General features: G+C 42.8%; 1 protein-coding gene and 1 long non-coding RNA gene across 5 annotated transcripts in view; one reads left to right on the top strand and one right to left on the bottom strand.

Moving 5' to 3' along the window:
* Window positions 1-22241, bottom strand: part of CLCN1 (chloride voltage-gated channel 1) — a 238176-nt gene that overhangs the window by 67219 nt on the left and 148716 nt on the right. For 3 of the 4 annotated variants that reach the window (XM_077455098.1, XM_077455099.1, XM_077455096.1), the window contains exons 6-10: window positions 14532-14609; window positions 6780-6858; window positions 5546-5671; window positions 1570-1654; window positions 415-516 (exon numbers count right to left, since the gene is read on the bottom strand). In XM_077455098.1, the coding sequence (XP_077311224.1) occupies window positions 415-516; window positions 1570-1654; window positions 5546-5671; window positions 6780-6858; window positions 14532-14609 (470 nt within the window). Of the gene's footprint in view, window positions 1-414; window positions 517-1569; window positions 1655-5545; window positions 5672-6779; window positions 6859-10685; window positions 10765-14531; window positions 14610-22241 lie in introns of all 4 variants that reach the window. The other variant, XM_077455097.1, reaches the window with a different exon arrangement.
* LOC143929949 (uncharacterized) lies at window positions 15388-17507 on the top strand. The gene is made up of 2 exons (XR_013262665.1): window positions 15388-16773; window positions 16903-17507. It is a non-coding gene; the product is annotated as an uncharacterized LOC143929949 (long non-coding RNA).

Below are 22241 nucleotides of genomic sequence, written 5' to 3'. Positions count from 1 at the left end.
CAACAGAAGAGTTTCGATAGACAATTGTGAGACATATACTATATTCCTTTAGATTTGATGGTACTTGAAGTGCGGTGGGATTACAAAACTTTTTAGGAACAAGCATGGGACCAATCAAAGGCACAGAAACTTTGCTGCTGCAGGAGAGCCGGTTTCTCATATCCCACAAGTCCCGGTGTGTGTTCAACAAAGTACAGTAAAATGAAACTGCTTTATTTTCTTTTTTTGTCTTACTCAACAGTAAGATTAATTGTGAAGATGTACATACAGACATCAAAGACAAACCCTTGTTGTGTTTCGCACAAAGCGCCTAATTTTAAGGACCAGATCTGGATGGACCACAGCAAAGATGACCCATATAATAAGAGTACTAGTAGAGTAGTCAAACACATTTTACAGTCTTGTGGAACTTACTAGCGGCTCAGGAAGGTACTTAAGATCTGGTTCCTTCTGATCCCAAGCACCACCTGCCGATTTAGATAGACAAAGAAAGCACCAAGGAATCCACAGCAGATCCTGCAAGGAGATAGAAATATGATCTTACAACCTGGGTCAGACCATGCCATTACCGACTATACATAGGTGTAGGGTTCAAAGACGGGGAAGTACAATGATCAAATGGAAGGAAGGCCAGAAAAACTGAACTGGTCTAGCTTGGATGAAAGTCACCTTAGGAGTCATTGAAAAATCAAATGTGCACAAGGTTAATTGGGATCCCCATGGAAGCTTGAAATCACTGTAGTAAGCACCGCTACTATAGTGATCTCCACTAGTTTTAAGGTCCTGTGCTGAGTGGCTGCCTGTTGCTTTGTGAGCACAGAAGGTTGCACTGTTGGCACGAGTGCCATTCAGGGAACACTTTACATCTCCTCAATGACTGCAAAGCGTTCTCTGATTAGTCAAGGTGGAGAGACAGGTTTAGGATCTCCACCTCATCCAATCAGAAATCACTTTGTATTAATTGAAAAAAATAAAAAAAATTCCCTGAATGTGACCCTAGCTGTTCAGCAGAAGTACAACTGCTCATGACCCATAAGCAGTGGAGATCTCTGTTGTAGCGATGCCTATTACCACGATTTCCAGCTTTCACTAGGAATATACTATGCTGGACCAGTATGACCTGGAATTGTACCTGGAATTCAGCTTTAGGGATTTCAAAGGACATCAGTTGTGTATAGAGAGGAAGAACTTACCATCAGCATAGTGAGGGATTCATTATAATAAGGGTGGTTAGGCTAAGGAATTCATATTGAGGTCATAACTGTAAAATCAATATCAGAAATGAAAAAAAAGGACTGGGTGACTTTCTTACCACGAACAATATCCATGGTTATAATTAATAAAGGATAATATGGAGGACATAATCCAATTACCCTTGGAGGGATAAGGTATTTTTTTTCCTGTTTGGCAAGCCCACAGGGCCAAAACTGCAGGAATTGTTAGAAGTGGATGGACATGAGTGTTTTCTCAACTTTTTGTTTGTCATGAGACTATATCATATACAGGTGACATAGCTTTCTGCCTTTTAGTGGAGGGATTACACTGAAGGGAGGAAACGAGAGATCTTACCCAATAACTGCAAAAGCCGGTAACTCTTGCAAGTCAAATGGGAACTCCATACGAAAGTTAGTGCGGAATAACGCAGTGATGGTAACTGGACAAAAAAACAAAAACATTCAGCTTATTTCTTAGATCCATTTTTTTTTTGTTTTGTTCTTTTGCATTATAAACACTCTCCAAAACAGACTGGGGTTCCTTTGTGCATTTTGGGTTAACAAATACCTCCAACAATATTCCTAATTTTTTTTTCTGGCTGGAGGTTGAGACAGTGGAACAAGCAAGGGTGTTAACCTATGATACGGAGCAAATCCAGAGAGCTATGAGGTTCCTCCAACAATCTCCTCCCCTTACTGCTCCTCCTGTGTCTACCTGTCTAGCAGCTTCCATAGTAAAGTCAATGAGGCCTACCGCTAAATCCAAGCAGTAGGAAAAGATAAGACAGAGGGGTTGAGAATCAATGAGGAACCGTTGGCCTACCTTTACATAGGCTATCACCCTTTCAGTCTATCATGAATGCTGCTGCCAGACTTATCCACCTTGCCATCCACTCCAAGTGTCCAAGTCCTCTCCCTTTCAGTCCCTCCATTGGCTTTTGCTCAACCAATGAATATAATTTAAAATACTAACATCAACAGCATAGAATGCCATTCACAGCTCTGCCCCAAGCTACATCACCAACCTCTATTAAAAAAAAAAAAAAAAAAACAACCAAAACATATTCTTTGATCCTCACAGTTCTTGCTCTCTAACTCCTTCATCAGCTACTTCCATGCTTGCCTCCAGGACTTCTCCATAGCTTCTTCCATCCTCTGGAACCCTCTACCATAATCTATCCAACTATCTCCTACTTTGTCCACCTTTAGGCAATACCTGAAAGCCAATCTCTTCAAGGAGTCCTATTCTGCCTCTAACTAATTGTACTTTAACTTTCTCCATCAGCTCATCTCTAGCAGTTACAGGGCCGTCTTTAACGCAGGGCAAAAGGGGCAACTGCCCTGGGCCCTGTCATTGTAGGGGGCCCGCCAAACCAGCTGTCCCTTGTGCCCGCGCTGCCAGCAAATTGTGGACCCAACCATGCCATGATAACCCCGCCAAGCGCAGAAATAACTTGCTGTATTCCCCGGCCAGGGATGGGGGCGGGGCCGGGAGCTCCACTGCTGCTCTGACCCCGCCCATGCAGCCTGTATGCTCGGAGGCTTGGAGCTGACATCAGAGTAGGAGAAATGAGAGCCCCGCCTCCGGACCTCTTTGAGCCCCGCCTCCGGACCTCTTTGAGCCACGCCCCCGGACCTCTTTGAGCCCCGCCCCCGCACCTTTGCGAGTCCCGCCCCGGAACTTTCCAAGCTCTGCCTCCAGACCCCTGAGGGCCCCGCATCTGGACCCTTGAAGGCCCTATCCCTGAATCAATGAGAGCGGGTGGTGAGCCTGACTGGCTAGGTAGGTCATTCTCCCCATAGACTGCTTGATGACTGTTATATTAACCCTAACCTGTTTTTTATGAACAGTATAGCTGTACACTGCAATGAAAATGTTTTTTTACTTAGTTTATCACCTCCTGTACTCTGGTCATCTCCTGTATTATATCTGCAGTCTCTGGTCATCTCCTGTATTATATCCGCAGTCTCTGGTCATCTCCTGTATTATATCCGCAGTCTCTGGTCATCTCCTGTATTATATCCGCAGTCTCTGGTCATCTCCTGTATTATATCCGCAGTCTCTGGTCATCTCCTGTATTATATCCGCAGTCTCTGGTCATCTCCTGTATTATATCCGCAGTCTCTGGTCATCTCCTGTATTAGATCCGCAGTCTCTGGTCATCTCCTGTATTAGATCCGCAGTCTCTGGTCATCTCCTGTATTATATCCGCAGTCTCTGGTCATCTCCTGTATTATATCCGCAGTCTCTGGTCATCTCCTGTATTATATCCGCAGTCTCTGGTCATCTCCTGTATTATATCCGCAGTCTCTGGTCATCTCCTGTATTATATCCGCAGTCTCTGGTCATCTCCTGTATTATATCCGCAGTCTCTGGTCATCTCCTGTATTATATCCGCAGTCTCTGGTCATCTCCTGTATTAGATCCGCAGTCTCTGGTCATCTCCTGTATTATATCCGCAGTCTCTGGTCATCTCCTGTATTATATCCGCAGTCTCTGGTCATCTCCTGTATTATATCCGCAGTCTCTGGTCATCTCCTGTATTAGATTTGCAGTCTCTGGTCATCTCCTGTATTAGATCCGCAGTCTCTGGTCATCTCCTGTAATAGATCTGCAGTCTCTGCTCATCTCCTGTAATAGATCTGCAGTCTCTGGTCATCTCCTGTATTAGATCCGCAGTCTCTGGTCATCTCCTGTATTAGATCCGCAGTCTCTGGTCATCTCCTGTATTAGATTTGCAGTCTCTGGTCATCTCCTGTATTAGATTTGCAGTCTCTGGTCATCTCCTGTATTAGATCCGCAGTCTCTGGTCATCTCCTGTCTTACGTTTCTCAGTGAGCAGTAATGATGTGCAGTAACCTCTAGCAATGAATGAGGAAGCAGAAATGATGTGTTGTAACCTCTAGCAACCAGTCAGTGATCGGTAATAATATGCTGTATCATCTGGCAACCAATTGCAATTGCTGCCTGATCTGCTGCAGTAAACTGATTTGGGTCTTGCTGCTATTTGTTATATGTCTAGTAGCGGTTGGGGGCCCCAAAAAAATGTTTGCCCAGGGCCCAATCAACATTAAAGATGGCCCTGAGCAGTTATCATATTTTGAATCACTAGACCCTTCTTTTTAGATTGTAAACTCGAGGAAATGCAGGGACCTCTAATCCCTTCTGTTTTGAACTGTATTGTAACTTGGCCATCTCCATACATTTTGTAATGTAGCACAACCTCTAAGGAGCTGCAGAGTCAGAGGACAGTCTGTGATTTTGTTTTTTTGTTTTATTGAGGGTAATAAATTGGATAGGGATGGGAAGTTATGGGATGCCCACTGGGCTTAAAAAAAAACTTCATGGACAACTTTTCCTATATACAGTCTCTATATACACTCCTCTGCTTCCTCCAGCACTCACTTGCTTGCAGAACTCCACTGGCACACTGATAGTTAATCTGACACAGCACTGTTATAGGCAGGAACCTGAGGCTCCTTGGTTGTGTAACAAAGTTCAGTGTCCAGCATTCATCACTGTGCCTACTGATACCAGCACCACCTCTTTAGACACTGCCAACAGACCTGGCTGCAGCTGCTCCTTTCACTAGCCCACCGGGCTAACTTCTCCACAGTCCTTCCAGACTGACACTCTCTCCACAGTCCTCCTAGACTGAACACTCACCAGCGCACCCAACTGCCCCTGCTGGCATGACTCATGTCTATTTATGAAGTGGCCTGCCCCCTGTCAGCCTATTTTCTGGGGATTGACTGGGGCCCTCATACAAATGCCAAGCAGCTCCTCCACCCACTACATCTAGAAGCTTCTCCAAGGTTCCAGAAAACTGGGGGAGGCACCAGAGATGCTGTTTGCTGAGTCATCCAGCCTCCCTGGGTCATTCAACCCTGATCCAGATTCCACCCAGACCTGGCTCTCAGCCAAGCCAATTTAGCTACACTAACAACTAAACTATATACACCTAGCACACTAGCTAGAGGGTGCTACAGTAAAATGCTGCATAAACTGTTGGCACTATAGAAATCCTATAGAATAATAAAAATAATAATAATTGAATAAATAAACTCATCATGCCAAAACTGAAAAGTTTTGTTTGAAGGTCATCTCATGTTAGGAAAAAAATAGGAAAAAAATAAATAAAAATGGGACAGACTCCTAAACCTTGTGGACAGCCTTCACAGACGAGTTGTTACCCTATGGACTAAAACTGGGAGGCCATTAATGTTCATGTGCATGTAATGGCAAGTGTCCTAATACTTTTGACAATATAGCGTATATTTATGCATTCCTTTCTAAAATCTCTGCTGCAACAATGCATACTGAAACTTACCCGCATCTTTGTTCCATACAGCCAGAACGCGAAAGATAAAGGCACTGAAGGTCGCAGCGAAGAATCCACGCCAGTAGTTCCTTATCGCAAAGTAGGAGGAGGTGACCTCAATGCTGAACAAGACACCTAGGCAATAACACACACCATGACACAAGGTAACACATGGCTACCTGACAAAGAGTTGTTGACACAAAGTACGCCATGCTCTCCATTCTTCATCTTCACTCAGGCAGCACATTTGATACATCCAATGCCATAATGAATTCCACCAACATTTAACTGAATCTATAAAATAGGACTCTACTTTTTAGAATAATTACAGTACTTGTCATAAACTGCATGGAATAGGTTTTTGATTCTTAAATTCTGTGTGTAGCAACCCTGCTGGGAACATCTGGACCAGGACAAAAAATAAAAATAATCTTCCATGACTCACTGGGACTTCTTTTTTTCTCTACACAGTAAAAATAATTACCATGGAGAAGCAGAGTGGTTTCAGCTAAATGGATTTTGCTGTTGGCAAAGTTTTGCTAAAATGGAAACTTTGTTTATGGCATGTTGATTTGTGTGTGTGTGTGTGTGTGTGTGCGTGTGTATGTAATTTGGGTAGTTTACTTTAATTTAGTGTTCTTTTTGTTTGGTAATTGCCTTTGTACATGCAAAATTGCCTACTTTTTACATTTTATTCTTTGTGCATATCTGCACTAGCCAATGTCCCGTACCACCATAAGCTAAACTAGAGTTACTTAAAGGTACAGTTGACCCTAAAAATACAGGATTTTAGCTTTTGGTAGATCCTGGAGAGTTAAATTATCTGATGGTTTCTTCTATCTCTTGGGCATTCTTGGTGAGATCTGTGCGTAGTTTCTGGGTCTTTATACCTGTTTTGCCTATTATAAGGTGCCATACCAACCCTGCTGGATTTTGTCATTTATTTTAATTACGGGGAATATAAAAGGTAGAGCTGGATCACACAAAGTGGGCAGAACACCCAAAACTCAGGTGGACAGAAACAGAGTTTGGAATTATGGCAAGGAGATATCTCTGTTGGGAATATCCAAAACATTCAAGAACACCGGGGCTGACTCGGCCCGCTGGGCAGCTCTCTATAACTACAATATTGCTCTTCAGTGGAGGGGTCCTTTAACATCCTGTTGGTATTTGTGTCTTGCTGGTGTAATTGCATGCATCACAAAACAGTTCACTCTCTTTCACAGGATCATATCCAACTTGCCTCCAAGGGGGGTCCCAAAGCAACAGCCAACACCAACTGCACATCCCACCGTAAGAACGTCAGTGTAATAGTACGCCTGCTACTGATAGGCCATGGGCGACCACAGGACATGGACAGTAGAAAATAAGACAATCAAGATGAGAGGGACCACAAAAGCACAGAAGGAGAAGTGGGTAACAAGCCAAACAAGGTGGGGATATCGGAGAGATCACATGTATGAAACAGGAAAGGAGACAATGACGTTTGGGGGGGGGCGTATCACAAGTTAGAAATGACACACATACAAAGTCACAAGTCATTAACACGACAATAAAAAACACAACAGACAGTTAAAAACAAAGAAGGAGAAAAAAATCAGCTTGTGAGTTAAAGACTTCAACCCAACCCGATTCTCAGAATACCCCAATCTGCATGCAGCTGTTTGACTCCTCAAAGCTGGAAAAGATGCCGAGACCGAGGATCCTTCCAACTCCAAGAAATGAAACAAGAAAATGATGGAAAACAAGAAAGGAAACACAAATAGTGGAGTAAAATGAGATGATAAGCAGACTTTCCAGGAAGATGACAATGTAGCATGCCTCTAGGTTACAGTTAAAGAGACATCTGTGAATTGAGCTACATGAGAACATTTTTAATGGATTGAAGCAGAATTATAAGCAAACAGCTAAATTTTAATTTGAAATTCAATTTGTAACTGGCCAATACTGAGACTCACTAACCCCTTGCATGATAGAGTAGCCACTTCCCTGACCTCACTTTTCCCCATTGCAATTAAAACAATTTGGAACATCACCCATCAACCAATCTTGGTCATAGACGTAAGCCTCCTACACACAATCGGATTTTCAGCAGGAAATTGTGTGATGACAGATTGTTTGCCTAAAATCTGACCGTTAGTACTCTCCATCAGACAATTGTTGACCAACTTTCTGCCAACAAATGTTGGATGGCAGGCTAGTAAATTTTTCGGCAGACAACGATCTGTTTTCAGATTTTCCTATCGTGTGTACACACAAAAGTCCAAAGTACAAACATGCATGCTCGGAATCAATGCTCACCAAACACGACATTAGCAGAAGGTGCCCAAAGGGTGGCGCTCAAGAGCTGAAATTCCTCATAGTGCGTCCCTACGTTCGTGTTTGTTGGCAGACAATTGTGTGCAATACAAAATTCAGGCATGCGCCCTTCGGACAAAAGTCTGATGCTTTGTTGGCCAACAATCCGATCATTTGTACGAGGCTTTAGTCAGGCACTTGTCCAGCCAGGTCTATGACTGGACAGTAAAGGAAAAAAAAAAAGAACAATGGCTGGGGGGAAAAGCACTGGCATGGAGGAGCTGGAAGAGGAGACAGAACACAGTTGTAATGTTCTCCCCACTATCTCATATTCTCCATTGTTAGCTCTCTGCATCCAAAACCTGGCTAACAGGAGTAGTAATACTGTAGTCACTACTGCTGATATCCTGTGGTGGTGGAGCTGGATGGAACTTCGACAGCCCATAGACCCAGCAAAAAACACTGATTAGCCAGAGTCTCAGGGTGAGATTTGGAGAGTTCCCAGCTATGGTAATTACTTAAAGATTAATTCCAGGTATGGCAATTTTTACAAATCTGGACCAATGTAAGTATGAATGTGCCCTACATGTGGGATCCTCCTGGAAGCTGGAAATCACTGTAGTTGGCTCTGCTACTACAGTGATCTCCATTACCTTCCAGGTCTCATGCCCTATTCTTACTGAGCACGGGATGTCGTGCGTTCAGCATGGGCACCATTCAGAGAATGCTTTATTTTTCTCAATTAATGGCAAGTGTTCTCTGATTGGATGAAGTGGAGATAGTGACGTCACAATCCACCTCATCCTATCAGAGGACGCTTTGCATGCATTGAAAAATGGCCCATGCTAAACAAGCAACCTCCTGTATTCACAATGCAGTAGGGCAGCCGATCAGCACGGGACCTGGAAGCTAATGGCGATCACTGTAGTAGCGGTTCCTACAACACTGAGGGATGCCACAGGCTATGTCCCATATATACTTACCAAGCTGATCCAATGTCTCTATGTAACAACTGGCATACCTGGAATTCAGTAGAAATTACTTTGCCACATGAATATAGTGGAAACAAAAAGTTTGGTTATTGGTGCTTTAGAGTGAAATGGGGTAAGAATTGTGAGGAGGAATATTTAAAATTTATATACACTCACCAGCTACTTTATTAGGTACACCTTGCTAGTACCAGGTTGGACCCCCTTTTGCCTTCAGAACTGCCTTCATTCTTCATGACACAGATTCAACAAGGTGTTGGAAACATTCCTCATAAATTTTAGTCCATATTGACATGATAGCATCACACAGTTGCTGCAGATTTTGCAGCTGCACATTCATGATGCCAATCTCCCATTCCACCACATCCCAAGGGTTCTCTATTGGATTGAGATCTGGTGACTGTGGAGGCCATTGGAGTACAGTGACCTCATTGTCATGATCAAGAAACCAGTGGTGAGATGATTTGAGCTTTGTGACATGGTGCATTATCCTGCTGGAAGGAGCCATCAGAAGATGGGTACACTGTAGTCATTAAGGGATGGACATGGTCAGCAACAATACTCGGGTAGGCCGTGGCATTTAAACGATGCTCAATTGGTACTTAGGGGCCCAAAGTGTTCCAAGAAAACGTATTCCACTTCATTAAACCACCATCACCAGCCTGAACCATTGATACAAGGCAGGATGTATCCATGCTTTCATGTTTACGCCAAATTCTGACCCTACCATCTGAATGCCACAGATGAAATCGAGAGTCATCAGACCAGGCAAAGTTTTGCCAATTTTCTATTGTCCAATTTTGGTGAACCTGTGTGAATTGTAGCCTCTGTTTCCTGTTCTTAACTGACAGGAGTGGCACCTGGTGTGGTCTTCTGCTGCTGTAGTCCATCTCCTTCAATGATTCAATGTGTTGTGCATTTGGTATTCTGCATATCTTGGTTGTAACAAGTAGCTATTTGAGTTACTGTTGTCTTTTTATCATCTCAAAGCCAGTCTGCCCATTCTCTTCTAACCTCTGACATCAACAAGGCATTTTCCTCCACACAACTGCTGCTCACTGGATATTTTCTCTTTTTCGGTCCATTCTCTGTAAACCCTAGAGATGGCTGTGCGTGAAAATCCCAGTAGATCAGAAGTTTTCTAAATACTCAGACCAGCCCGTCTGGCACCATCAACCATGTTTAAAGTCACTTAAATCTCTTTTTCTCATTCTGATGCTCAGTTTGAGCTTCAGCAAGTTCTCTTTACCACATCTAGATGCCTAAATGCATCGAGTTGCTGCTATGTGATTAGCAATTTGTGTTACCAAGCAATTTAATCGGTGTACCTAATAATGTGGCCGATGAGTGTATATCTTTAGCTAAACCTTTTTTGTTTTTAATAGATTAGTGAAAGTTTAGGTCCATTCTCATGTTTTTTTTGTTTTTGTTTTTTTTTGCTGTCTGTGTCCCATTAGGAAGATTTTCCTTTGTTTGACATCCCACAGACTCAAAAGAAAGTGAGAAAAATCCCTTCTTGGACATTTGTCATTAGAACAAACTAGAAATGGGCATGGGTTCTAACCCTTCCCCACTCCACCAATAAAAAAAGAAGGCTTTGGCAAGAGATACCCTTTAATTAGTCTTCCTAAATACTTTCAGCCTTTGTTTCAGTTTTCTAAGTTGTGTAACTCAAATAGGAAGGTTAATACCTACCTTCAAGTCTGAAAGCCTATGACTAGTGTGGATCAATCTTAGCACTACATATCTCATGTAGCTGCATTAGACAGATGGAAGAACATGGACAGAGATAAGGTAAGAGATGAGTAGCAGCCATAAGAAATGCAGGCCTAGTAGAGTTAAAACTCATAAGCAGCACTTGCCTCCAAGAGGTGCACCAAAGCAGCATCCAACCCCCACAGCACAGCCAGCGGCCAAAAGATCCAGGCTCCGGTAGGGGTCCTGAGTAAGGGTGTTATATATTTACAGATATGAATGCTAGCAGCATGACATCAGAGGAATGTACATATCAGGGGATCTTCACAAAACTGTGTTGTTATTATATATACAAACAGGTTACAAGGATGCATTTCCCAATGTGGCAGTTAGCAGATATATTTGCACGTATTTGCTACAACAAGTTACATTTGGGTGGACCAACGCTTTAACATAGTAAGACTGGTGACCTGAACAAGCCTATATGCTTGAACATAATTCCTTTCCAAGAAAACCAGCTTTTGGTCCCTCCTTTCTTTTTTACTTCCTAATATCTTTTGCAAGCCCCGATGAAGAGGGATCATTGAAGCCCCCAAACGTGTTGGATAGCTGGACGGATGTTAATACTTTTATGACCAATAAAAATGAATTGGAATTTCTACTACACTTGTAGACCTCTTCTCCTTACTATACATATTGTTGATGTCCCAAAGACCTATCTATGCCCAACTGTTTAGAGCTCCACCAACACTTTTTAATCTAAAATGTGTCTTAAAGGAAACCTTTACTCATCTATAGGCTACCATTGCTAAATTCTTCTTTTCAAAAACACCACTAACTTAGCCAATCATAGACCAGTTTTCATGTATATAACTATACTACACTGCTTCATACTTGTAAATGGTCGGTTAATTTTTCTACTATGCGGTTGGAACTCTATGAACACTTTAAAGCTCAGACAAAGAATTGTAATGATAGTAAAAAGGCCTATTAAAAATCCAAAGTACTATTTTATGTTGCCCAATCCATGGTCCTTTCTGTATAATTCCAAAGGATGTCAGGGAATGAGAGGCCAACCCTTTGTCCAGTCATGGCTTTAACATTCCCTGAAAACTGTGGGATCCCAAAGAGTACCCCCCCCCCCCTTCCATCCAAACACCCTTGATGTCAGGTTCCAGATGCCCTCCTTCCAGTCACGGCCCTAACATTCCTCAGAAAACTGGAGGATCCCAAAGGGCTTTTGACATCCTAGTTCCAGCCATCCTTCATCCAGTCATGGCCTTAACATTCTCAGAAAACTGGACGATCCCAAAGGGTACTCCAAACCCCACCTTTGACATCCTGGTTCCAGCCATCCCCCTTCTATTCATGGCCTTAACATTCTCAGAAAACAGGAGGACCCCAAAGGGTACTCCCCACCCCACCTTTGACATCCTGGTTCCAGCCGTCCCACCTTCTATTCATGGCCTTAACATTCTCAGAAAACAGGAGGATCCCAAAGGGTACTCCCCATCCCACCTTTGACATCCTGGTTCCAGTCGTCCTCTTTGGCTTCAAAATTCTAAGAAAACTGTGGGATCCAAAAGGGTACCCCCCACCCCACCTTTGACATACCAGTTTCAGCCGCCCTCCTTTCAGTAATGGCTTTAACATTCTCTGAAAACTGTGGGATACCAAAGAATACCCCCCATCCCACCCTTGATGTCCTGGTTCCAGCTGCCCTTATTCCAGTCATGGCTTCAAAATTCTCAGAAAACTGTGGGATCTAAAAGGACAGTTCCCACCCCACCCTTAATGTCCTAGTTCCAGCCGCACTCCTTCCAGTCATTGCTTTAACATTCTCAGAAAATTGAGGGATCCCAAAGGGTGGCCCCCACCAGGGCCGCTGATAAGGCAGTACAGCCAGCCCTCCAGTAGGTGGCCCGAGCCTCATCAGTCCAAAAGGGGGCCCGGACAACTGCAGGAGAGGAGAGCTGGCTGTTCTGCCTTGTGACTCCTGTGCTTTATCCCTATGTTCTACTTACTTGCCTACAGTGCCTACAGTGCCTTTGTTTAGCAAGCTGTCCCATGCTGGCTTTATTCTCGGGCTGCATCCTGATTTTAGTGCAGCAGGGACAGCTGCACACTGTCTCTCTGCTTCTGCCTTGAAATCATTACACTGCCCGTGTTCTGTGGGTCCTTAAACTCCCCCTCCCCTCCCCCTGTGATTAGCAGCGTCATCTTGCAAAGAAGAAAGATTGAAGGTAAGAAGTTCTCTGCCTGATGAGTCCTGAGCTCTGCTCTCCTGACCTCTACTCCGTGCTCTGTGAATTGTGGCTGTAGGGTTTTAATGTTGTAGTGCTTCTAATGGAAAGGGGTGACTGAGGAGGTGGGGTGTGAAGCTGCAGAAAGTTCAGAATTCCAGCTGACAAATATCTCCACCAGCCACAATGCACCAGCTATTTCTATATGCCACTCCTGAGGCCCCATTCACACTTAGCATAGCGAGAACACATGTTCCTGCATTTATTTTGACTTTTTTTGTTTTGTTTTTTAGATTGTTTATACATAGGGCAGCCCATTCACTTGAATGGGCACCCTATATTTGACAAACGCACCATAAAAGTTCTAGAACATTTTCAGGCATGCAGCTTTGCAAGTTTGTCACATGACAAAATGCAAGCTGTTTTTGGGGTGCCATTAACAATTAACGGCACCACAAGCACTATGCGAGATTGCAGTGCATTTCTAAAATGCATGCAAAGCATGCGTTTCCCTTACCCTTTGTCACACGGTCAGGAAATACAAAGTGGAAATGCAGCCTAAGAACTCTTTCACATGGTTGGCTGAGCCGTGGATTTATCACCACCCCTAGCTGCACATCCAAATCCTAACAATACCGTCAGACAGGGCTGTACACATTATGTAGTTGCAATGTTTTACTACACAGCTGCGGCATTTTAACACAGGCTGCAGAGTTTGACAGGCAGCACCACCTATCAAACTTCCCATTGAATTCAATGGGGCCACTTTGCAACTGCAAGCCAAACACTTGGCTCACAGTTGCAGCCAAGAGTTGCTCACAGTTGCAGCCAGTCTCACAAAGAAAAATTACCATTCAGCAATTTAAAAAAATTATAAAAAAATACAGATGTCAGGAGGCAGTAGTAGCAAGGGTATAATTTCTGCCATGGCTGCAAAACGGCATTGCTACCATCGCATTTTAGCAAAAATTTTATTTGATAATTTTTTTTTGGGGGGGGGGGGGCCCTGTCAGGTAGGCTGTATGGGGCCCTGTAATTTCTAACAGCAGCCCTGGCCCCCACCCCATCCTTGATGCCTGGTTCTAGCCTCTCTTGTTTCAGTTATGGCTTTAAAATGCTCAAACAAGTGGGGGATCCCAAATGGTAGCACCTCCACCCCACCCCTGAAATCCTGGCTCCAGCCTCCCTCCTTGCAGTCATGGGCTGATACCAAAAAGTGGTGTGACTTGCCCCTTGCCAGAATCTCCATAGATATACAAAAAGAAGGGCATGAGATTATGTGGCGTTAATCTTCTTTCTAGAACCCCCAACTTTTTTCAAGAAGCTGATGGGAAATTCAATCTACCACTGTAAACTCCAAAATGATTTCTTAGTTGAGAGTAAGATTATCCTTTGAAAAAATGTGGCAATTTTATATTGATAAATTATCTTTACATTTCTTCTATACAGTGAGTTCTACATTTTCTTTTTCGTTACAGCAACAAAAATCTTAACATTTTTTGATAGAGCTATGAAATAAAAACGAAAAAAAGAGCTTCATGGTCATAAGATTAGTACAGTGTTTATTTCATAGCAATCCCCCAACACACAATCAAGGGGAACAAAGACAGGCAATGTAACCATTCAGGTAAATCACCAACACAGGCAGTCAGAGCCGGACCCAGGCAGCAAAGGCAACCTCTATTGGCAGCCAACAAGGCAATAAGCCAATCACAGGAAGACAGAGACAAGTCTACCTAAAATACAATTCCATCAACTTCAGCTCCTTACCTCGTACACGCCACAGAAGACGGACATGAACTTGCTAAGTACAACGGCACAGATACTGGCGATGTGCACGAATGGACCCTGTAACACAAAACGTATTATTATGAGTTGTATGATATCCAAGTGATAGAAATATACAGTATGTGAGTTATTTCACACAATACAGTCTTTATTACATGAACTATAAACTATATTGGGATGTCAGTTCAGTATTTTTAGTCCAAACTTGGCAAGACATAGTTAACATCTATAAATGTAACATATTCCACAAACAAAAGTAAGGACCTGATATGTGCACAAATATTACATTATATTATAGTCTATATATACAATATATTGTCAAAAGTAATGGGACACCTGCCTTACATGCACATGAACTTTAATGGCATGGTTTAGGAGTGTGTCTATGGGAATGTTTGACCATTCTTACAGAAGCATATTTGTGAGGTCAGGCACTGATGTTGGACGAGAAGGCCTGGCTTGCAGGCTCTGCATTAATTCATCACAAAGATGTTCTATCGGGTTGAGGTCAGGACTCTGTACAGATCAGTCAAGTTCCTCTACCCTAAACTCCACCATCCATGTCTTTATGGACCTTCCTTTGTGCACTGGTGCACAGTCATGTTGGAACAGGAAGGAGCAATCCCCAAACTGTTCCCACAAAGTCGGGAGCATGAAATTGTCCAAAATGTCTTGGTATGCCGACGCCTTAAGAGCTTCCTTTACTGGAACTAAGAGGCCAAGCCCAATCCCTAAAAGGGCCAAGCCCAATAACCTCCACCTGATAGAACACCTTTGGGATGAATTAGAGCAGAGACTGTGAACCAGGCCTTCTCGTCCATATCAGTGCCTGACCTCACAAATGCACTTCTGAAAGAATGGTCAAACATTCCCATAGACACACTGCTAAACCTTTGCGGAAATCCTTCCCAAAAGAGTTGAAGCTGTTATAGCTGCAAAGGGTGGACCAACTCAATATGGACCCCTACGGACTATATGCCCCGTACACACGATCAGAGTTTCCGACAGCAAATGTTGGATGTGAGCTTGTTGGCAGAAATTCCGACCGTGTGTATGCTCCATCATACATTTTTGTTGGACTTTCCGCCAACAAATGTTGGCTAGAATGTTCTCAAATTTTCCGCCAACAAATGTGTGTTATCAGACTTTCTGATCGTGTGTACTCAAGTCTGTCGCACACATGCTCGGAATCAATGCTCACCAAACACAACATTAGCAGAAGGAGCCCAAAGGGTGGCGCATGACTATTGCACTTCTATTGCACTTCCTTTTTACCGACTCGTCGTACATCTTGTCCGTCACTACGTTTCTACTTGTTGGCCAACATTTGTGTGACCATGTGTATGGAAGACAAGTTGGAGCCAACAACCTTCAACCAAAATTCCATGTTTTTTTTTGCAAAGTCCAATCGTGTGTACGGGGCATTAGACTGGGATGCCATTAAAGTTCATGTGCGTGTAAAGGCAGACGTCCCAATACTTTTGGTAATATAGTGTATATTGAGAAAGTAGTAATGTCACTGCTCAAAAATAATACAGCGAGGAATAGGACAGTAACATCCGTCCTTTAAAATATAAATGAAATTGGCAGTATTTTTGTAAATGATATGGGTAGGGGGTGGGATGGAGGAAGGGGCAGCGATCTGGTTTATTAGTTAGGGGCAGGTGTGTGGATGGGGTTCAGGTGCAATGGTTAAAAGAGGGTGGGGATTGTTGGAAGGGAGGATGAAGATTATTGGAAGGCACAATATGGTTAAAGCAGAGTTCCAACTGTATACAATTTTCTATTTTTTTTTAAGATTAATATCTTTGGATTAGAACTTATATATAACTCAAGTTTTTATGATCGATCGCTGCTCAATTGCCGATTAGCAATCAAAAGATATCTTTTATTATTGTCTCCTGGCATTTTCCATTTTGCTTGTGGGCATGTGAAGTCCACAAGCACTATCTTCTGGGATCGGGTGCAGCATGCCCTTTCTCGCGTATGCGTAGGAGGTACGGCTCGCAGCGCCGTACACTTCTGACATTGCCATCACAACGGGCGGCGTTGTCGGAAGTGCCCGCCCCATTGTGATGGCAACGAAGCCCACTGACTCCTGGGAAATGATGACAAGCATCTCCCTGGAGGACTTGTGAGCAAAGGTGCCAAGGGAAATTATGTGAGGCTCCATGGAGAGGAAGTGGCAGAATACAAAGGACCCCATAGCAACAGTGCTAAAAGGGTGAGTAAAAAATAAAATAAAATCCAAATGTTTTTCCTGATGCATAATGCTGTTGATCTCTACAAAGTTTATTTTATGGGTGGAACTCCGGACCAGACCGTTATGAATTTTACTCTCTGGTTATAACAGAGCCATATAGCCTTCTGGAGGTCATCTTGGAGCAACAGGTGAATCTGTTTACACAGCAGGGTGTGCATAACAAGGGGTCGCAAATGGGAATTTATCACCTGAAGGATGTTCTCTCACAGCCTTCCTGATGTGATGTATGGAGAGTAGACGAGCATCATCTCAGACCTGCTGGTGAGCTAAAAATTAAAATTACTGATTTTCTGACTTGAAACAACATCAAAGGAACCAGAATATTGACCTGGGTCAAGGCAGGTGTTCACAGAGCAATGCTGCCCCCTTGTGGAAGACAGTAACATACTTCCTGGAGGATGTTCGTGGTAATAACATACTTCCTGGTAATTAGGAAGGGAAGCCCTTTATAGCTTCTCATTGGACAGAGGACTACACGGGGTGAGTTTGTGTGGGTTGTGTCTGAGTGCTTTAAAATGTGAGAGCCAACAATGAAGGCCCCTTCTTTCTCCTGGCGCCAATATACAGAACACAGATGAAGGACTTACATAACGTATCATCTCTGCTTTGTTATTTTTTATGCTCTGTATTATTCTTTTAGTTTCCTATGTTAGTGTTCTACTTTCTTTGTGAATAAATAAGACCTTTGCTTCTTTGAGCATTTTTTTTATTTTTTATAGCTAATATTGTTGATATATCATCACCATTAGCATTATCAGAGCTTTGGTAGACTAGCTAAATATAGGAACAGACAAAATAATCCATATTCATAATTTAAATAGGGGGAATCCAAAAAAAAAACACCCCCTATTTATCTCAGGGATGCGGATCACTCCAAAACTGTATGTATAAGTCAAAACGTATTTGTTGTACTGGATAGACAAGGAAAGGGTTAAACTCTCTGTTTATTTTTTTTTCCCTGTCTCTGTCCCATTAGGAAGATTGGCTTTCACTTCCTTTTCTGGGGACACTACAGGAAGTGAGAGAAATTATTTCCATAGATTATCTCTTGGATAGATGTCACCTTTTTATAAGATTTCCCTTCTGTTCTGGTGACAACTTTAAAATTTAGGATTTCCCACCACTTTCTGTCTTGGTGTCAATGGTCAACAAGAAAAATATGGTAGAATAATCTCCCCAGAGGGGACACAGACAGCAATAATAAGCTGTCCATACATAGATTTTCATAGAAAGAAACTACGATCTATGTTTGTAGAAAATTTGTTTAGTGGAAAATTCTTTCTTGCCATCATTGAGTCAACTAATTGTCTTCAATAGTTCTTAAAGTATAACTAAAAGCAAACTTTTTTTTTTTTTTTTAGTTTTGGATAGAGTGGAGAGGGATTAGAACATCTGTCAGTTTTTATTGCTGTCTGTGTCCCCATTAGGCAGATTCGCCCTTTCTATTTGTCCTGTTTACCATTATCATTGAAAGTGAAAGTAAAAGAAAACCCATTTTTTTTTGGGTTGTCCCCAGAAAAGTAATAGAGGGGAAATCTTCCAATGGAGACACTAGTTCTGGTGACCTGGGGAACCCCAAGGAATTCCCTTCATTTGCAGAGATTTCCTCTCACTTCTTGTTTGGCTATGGGGCAGGAAGTGAAGGGAAATCTCCCCAATGGTGAAAAAAAATCAGACAGGGGTTATAATCTTCACTTACTCTACCCAAAATGCTAAAAAACTGTTTTGCCTATAGTTCTACCCTAAAATGTCATCCAGATCTGCTATTTGAAAGAAAATCCGGACATATTGAACAGGTTTCATTACAATATGTACGATTTTTGAACAAATTTTGTTTGTTTGAGAAAAGATTTCCATCTTGCTTCTTTAAATTTCCTCATCACTATGATCAAAAGGTCAGTCTGACCCCCCCCCCCCCCCCCACAAACGTTTTCAAATTGAACTAACATTCGGAAAATGAACATTTTCGAACAAAATTCTACTGATTTAGTCTCCATTTCAAGCAAAACATTATAATGTTCAAGTTCAGATATGTTTGTTCCAAAGACAAGTTATTTACAAAACCCAATGCATTTCGGGAGCTATGCTACGCCCCATTCATCAGGGCTGGAATGTAACATGGAAGATAAAATGATGTTAAATGTATTTTTTATGTATGGAACCGCATCAGGTTATTATTGTTAAGTAGAATGCGATTTTGGTTTTACTCTCCACATTCACAGAAGATAAAAACCTTCTGTGTGCAGCAGTCCCCCTAATACTTACCTGAGCCCCACCTCTATCCAGCGATGTTGCAGGAGTACCTCAGCTACCTGAGACTCACCCTCCTGATTGGCTGAGACAGCAGCAGAGCACCATTGGCTCCCGCTGCTGTCAATCAGTCAGTGAGCCAATGAGGAGGGAAATGGGGCAGGGTCTAGCTGCGCCTATGTCTTTGAATGGATACACAGAGCTGGCTCAGGTGCCACCATAGCAAGCTGTTTGCTGTGGGGGCACTCATTAAGAGGGAGGGGCCAGGAACACCAAAGAGGGACCTAAGAAGGGGAGGCTCTGGGCTGGTCTGTGCAAAACCAACTGCACCGAGCAGGTAAGTATAAAACGTTTATTATTTTTAAACACAAAAAAACAAGACTTTAATATCACTTTAACTTCTATGTCTTATGGAAGAGTTAAAATGATTGTATTTTTTTAAAATAAAGTGTCATACCCGCTCTGTGCAATGATTTTGCACAGAGCAGCCCCGATGCTGCTGTGCTGGGGACACCCGCAGGTACTCCTAACTCCTCCCCCCACCACATTCTCCCATAGCAAGTCATTTTCTATAGGGCATTTGTGCAAGCTTGATCCCAAGCCAAGCTGCATGTGTTCATAGACGCACACAGTGTGGCTTTTTCCCAGAAACCCCCCCACACACAAACACACACACAGGCTGCGATTGACAGCAGCAGCATCCAATGGCTCCTGCTGCTACCTCCATGTCCAGTGAGGCGGGAGAGAGTAAAGGGAACACAACGTTGGATCGAGATCAGGCTCATGTAAGTATAAGGGGGCACTGGGGGGGGGGGGGATCCTGTGGCACAGAACGTTTTTTTCCCTAATGAAAAGAATACATACAAGTAAAAAAACTTCTACCTTTATGACTGGTTAAACTGCCTGGGGATGATGCCAAGTCAACAGATGACCATAGTTTCCAGACAGACCTGGGTCTAAGCAGGTATGTCAATGTCTATAGCGGTATTTGAAAGAGAACAAATGAGGTTGATTTACTAAAGGCAAATGGAATGTGCACTTTGCAAAGTTGCACTCTAAAAGTTCAGTTGCTTCAGAGTTTAGTATATGAGGTAAGGGTTCACTTTGAAAAGAGTAACCAATCACATGCAAGGAAAATTTAAAAAAAGGCATTTTTGCTTGCACATGATTGGATGATGAAAGTCAGCAGAGCTTCTGCTCATTTACTAAGCTCTGGATCAACTGCACTTTACAAAGCGCACAGCCTATTTGCCTTTAGTAAATCAACACCTATAACTTATATACACCTGCAGGTAGCTTATGATTCTAAAATCAAAAACCAAAAAGGGCATCTTAAAAATAAGAAAATTGGGAATAAAGGGAAGAAGGATATGGGAGGGATGATAATAAATAATAGTTCTCATACCCATAATAATAATAATAGTATAAATAAATAATAATATGTTTAAAATAAATAATGATATACAATTGTGGTATTAGCAATTCCAACAATGGTGTTGAAATACTACATTAATAAGAACAATTTGAACAGCAATGGTGTGAGGTGTATAATAGAATATAAAATGTATAAAATAAAAGTATAAACAATGATGGTATTACTCATTTAGAACAGGGATCTCCAAACTTTATAAATAAAGGGCCTTTTTATTGTCCTTCAGACATTAGGGGGCCCAGACTGGCCAGTAGGAGTAAAAATTACTCTGGCATCAGTAGGAGTAAACAATGCATCTTTGGTATTAGGGAGAGGAATAGTGCCCTATTGTTTGTGTCATTGGAAGGAATAGTGCCCCATCATTGGTACCAGTGGGTGTAACAGTGCTACATCATTGATGCCAGTGGGAGGACTAGTGCCCCATCATCGGTATCAATTGAAGGTATAGTGCCCCATCATTGGTATCAGTGGGAGGAATAGTGCCCCATCATTGGTGACAGTTGGAGTAATAGTGCCCCATCATTGGTATCATTGGGAGAAATAGTGTCCCATCGTTTGTTTCAGTGGGAGGAATGGTGCCCCTTTGTTGGTGTTAGCGGGAGAAATAGTGTCCCATCATTGGTGTCAGTGGGAGGAATAGTGCCCCATCATTGGTACCAGTGGGAGGAATAGTGTACCATTACTGGTGTTAGTGGGAGAAATAGTGTCCCATCATTGATATCAGTGAGATGAATAGTGTCCCATCATTGGTGTTGGGGGAAGGAATAGTGTCCCATCATTGTTGTTAGTGGGAGAAATAGTGTCCCATCCCATGATATCAGGGGGCATAATAGTGGGCCATTATTACAAAGAATTACCGCTCTAAGGTCTTTGGGCCTCGATGGGCGCTAAATTCTCCCCCTCCCTTGCTAATTTGTACATGGGTTGGTGGGAGAGGTCCCGCATTTTTGGCGCTGGTTGTCCCCATCGCTCTGAGATTAAGTTTTTCTGTCGCTATATAGACGACTTAGGCTCGGTTCACACAGGCGCGACTCGTCCAGGCGACTTCGCCGCCTGACAAGTCGCCCCCGTTCTGTACTACGGAACCGTTCTAATAGGAGCGACTCAAGTCGCTCCGACTTAGAAAAAAGGTTCCTGTACTACTTTTGGCATGACTTCGGGCGACTTGCATTGACTTCTATACAGAAGTCATTTTGCAAGTCGCCGCTGAGGTCGCGGCAGGTCGCGGCAGGTCGCGGCGCTGCAAGTCGTGCCGCGTCCTGTGTGAACCGAGCCTTAATCTTTGTGTGCACCAGGAGTTTTGGTGAATTAGATGAATGGCTTCTGTATCTTAATGACAACACCCTCAATCTTAAATTTACAGGTGTTATGGACCGTAAACAAATTGAATTTCTGGATGTTGTTCTGATGGGTGAGGGGGAATCTATTTCCTCCAAACTTTTCAGGAAGCCTTCTGCTGGTAATTCCTTGTTAAGGGCTGATTCAGGCCATCCAAGGCATACCATTAAGGGCATCCCTGTGGGACAGTTTTTGAGGTTAAAACGGGTATGTAGTGATGAATCATCTTTTTTGAAAGAAGCCTCTGCTATGAAAAAGCGTTTCATAGAAAGAGGTTATTCAGCCCCTGTACTTGATAGTGCGTTCAATATAGCCCTTAATACGGATAGATGTCATCTCCTTCGTGATAAGGTCAAGAATGGAGATGGGAGAAGGTGGGTATCTGACAAATCCTTAAAAATTCCGGTGT

The sequence above is a fragment of the Lithobates pipiens genome, unplaced genomic scaffold (assembly GCF_037356315.1).
Source record: "Lithobates pipiens isolate NorthernLeopardFrog02 unplaced genomic scaffold, aLitPip1_a1.2 Scaffold_25, whole genome shotgun sequence".
Classification (NCBI taxonomy): Eukaryota; Metazoa; Chordata; class Amphibia; order Anura; family Ranidae; genus Lithobates; species Lithobates pipiens.
This window is presented reverse-complemented; position numbering and strand designations above follow the sequence as displayed.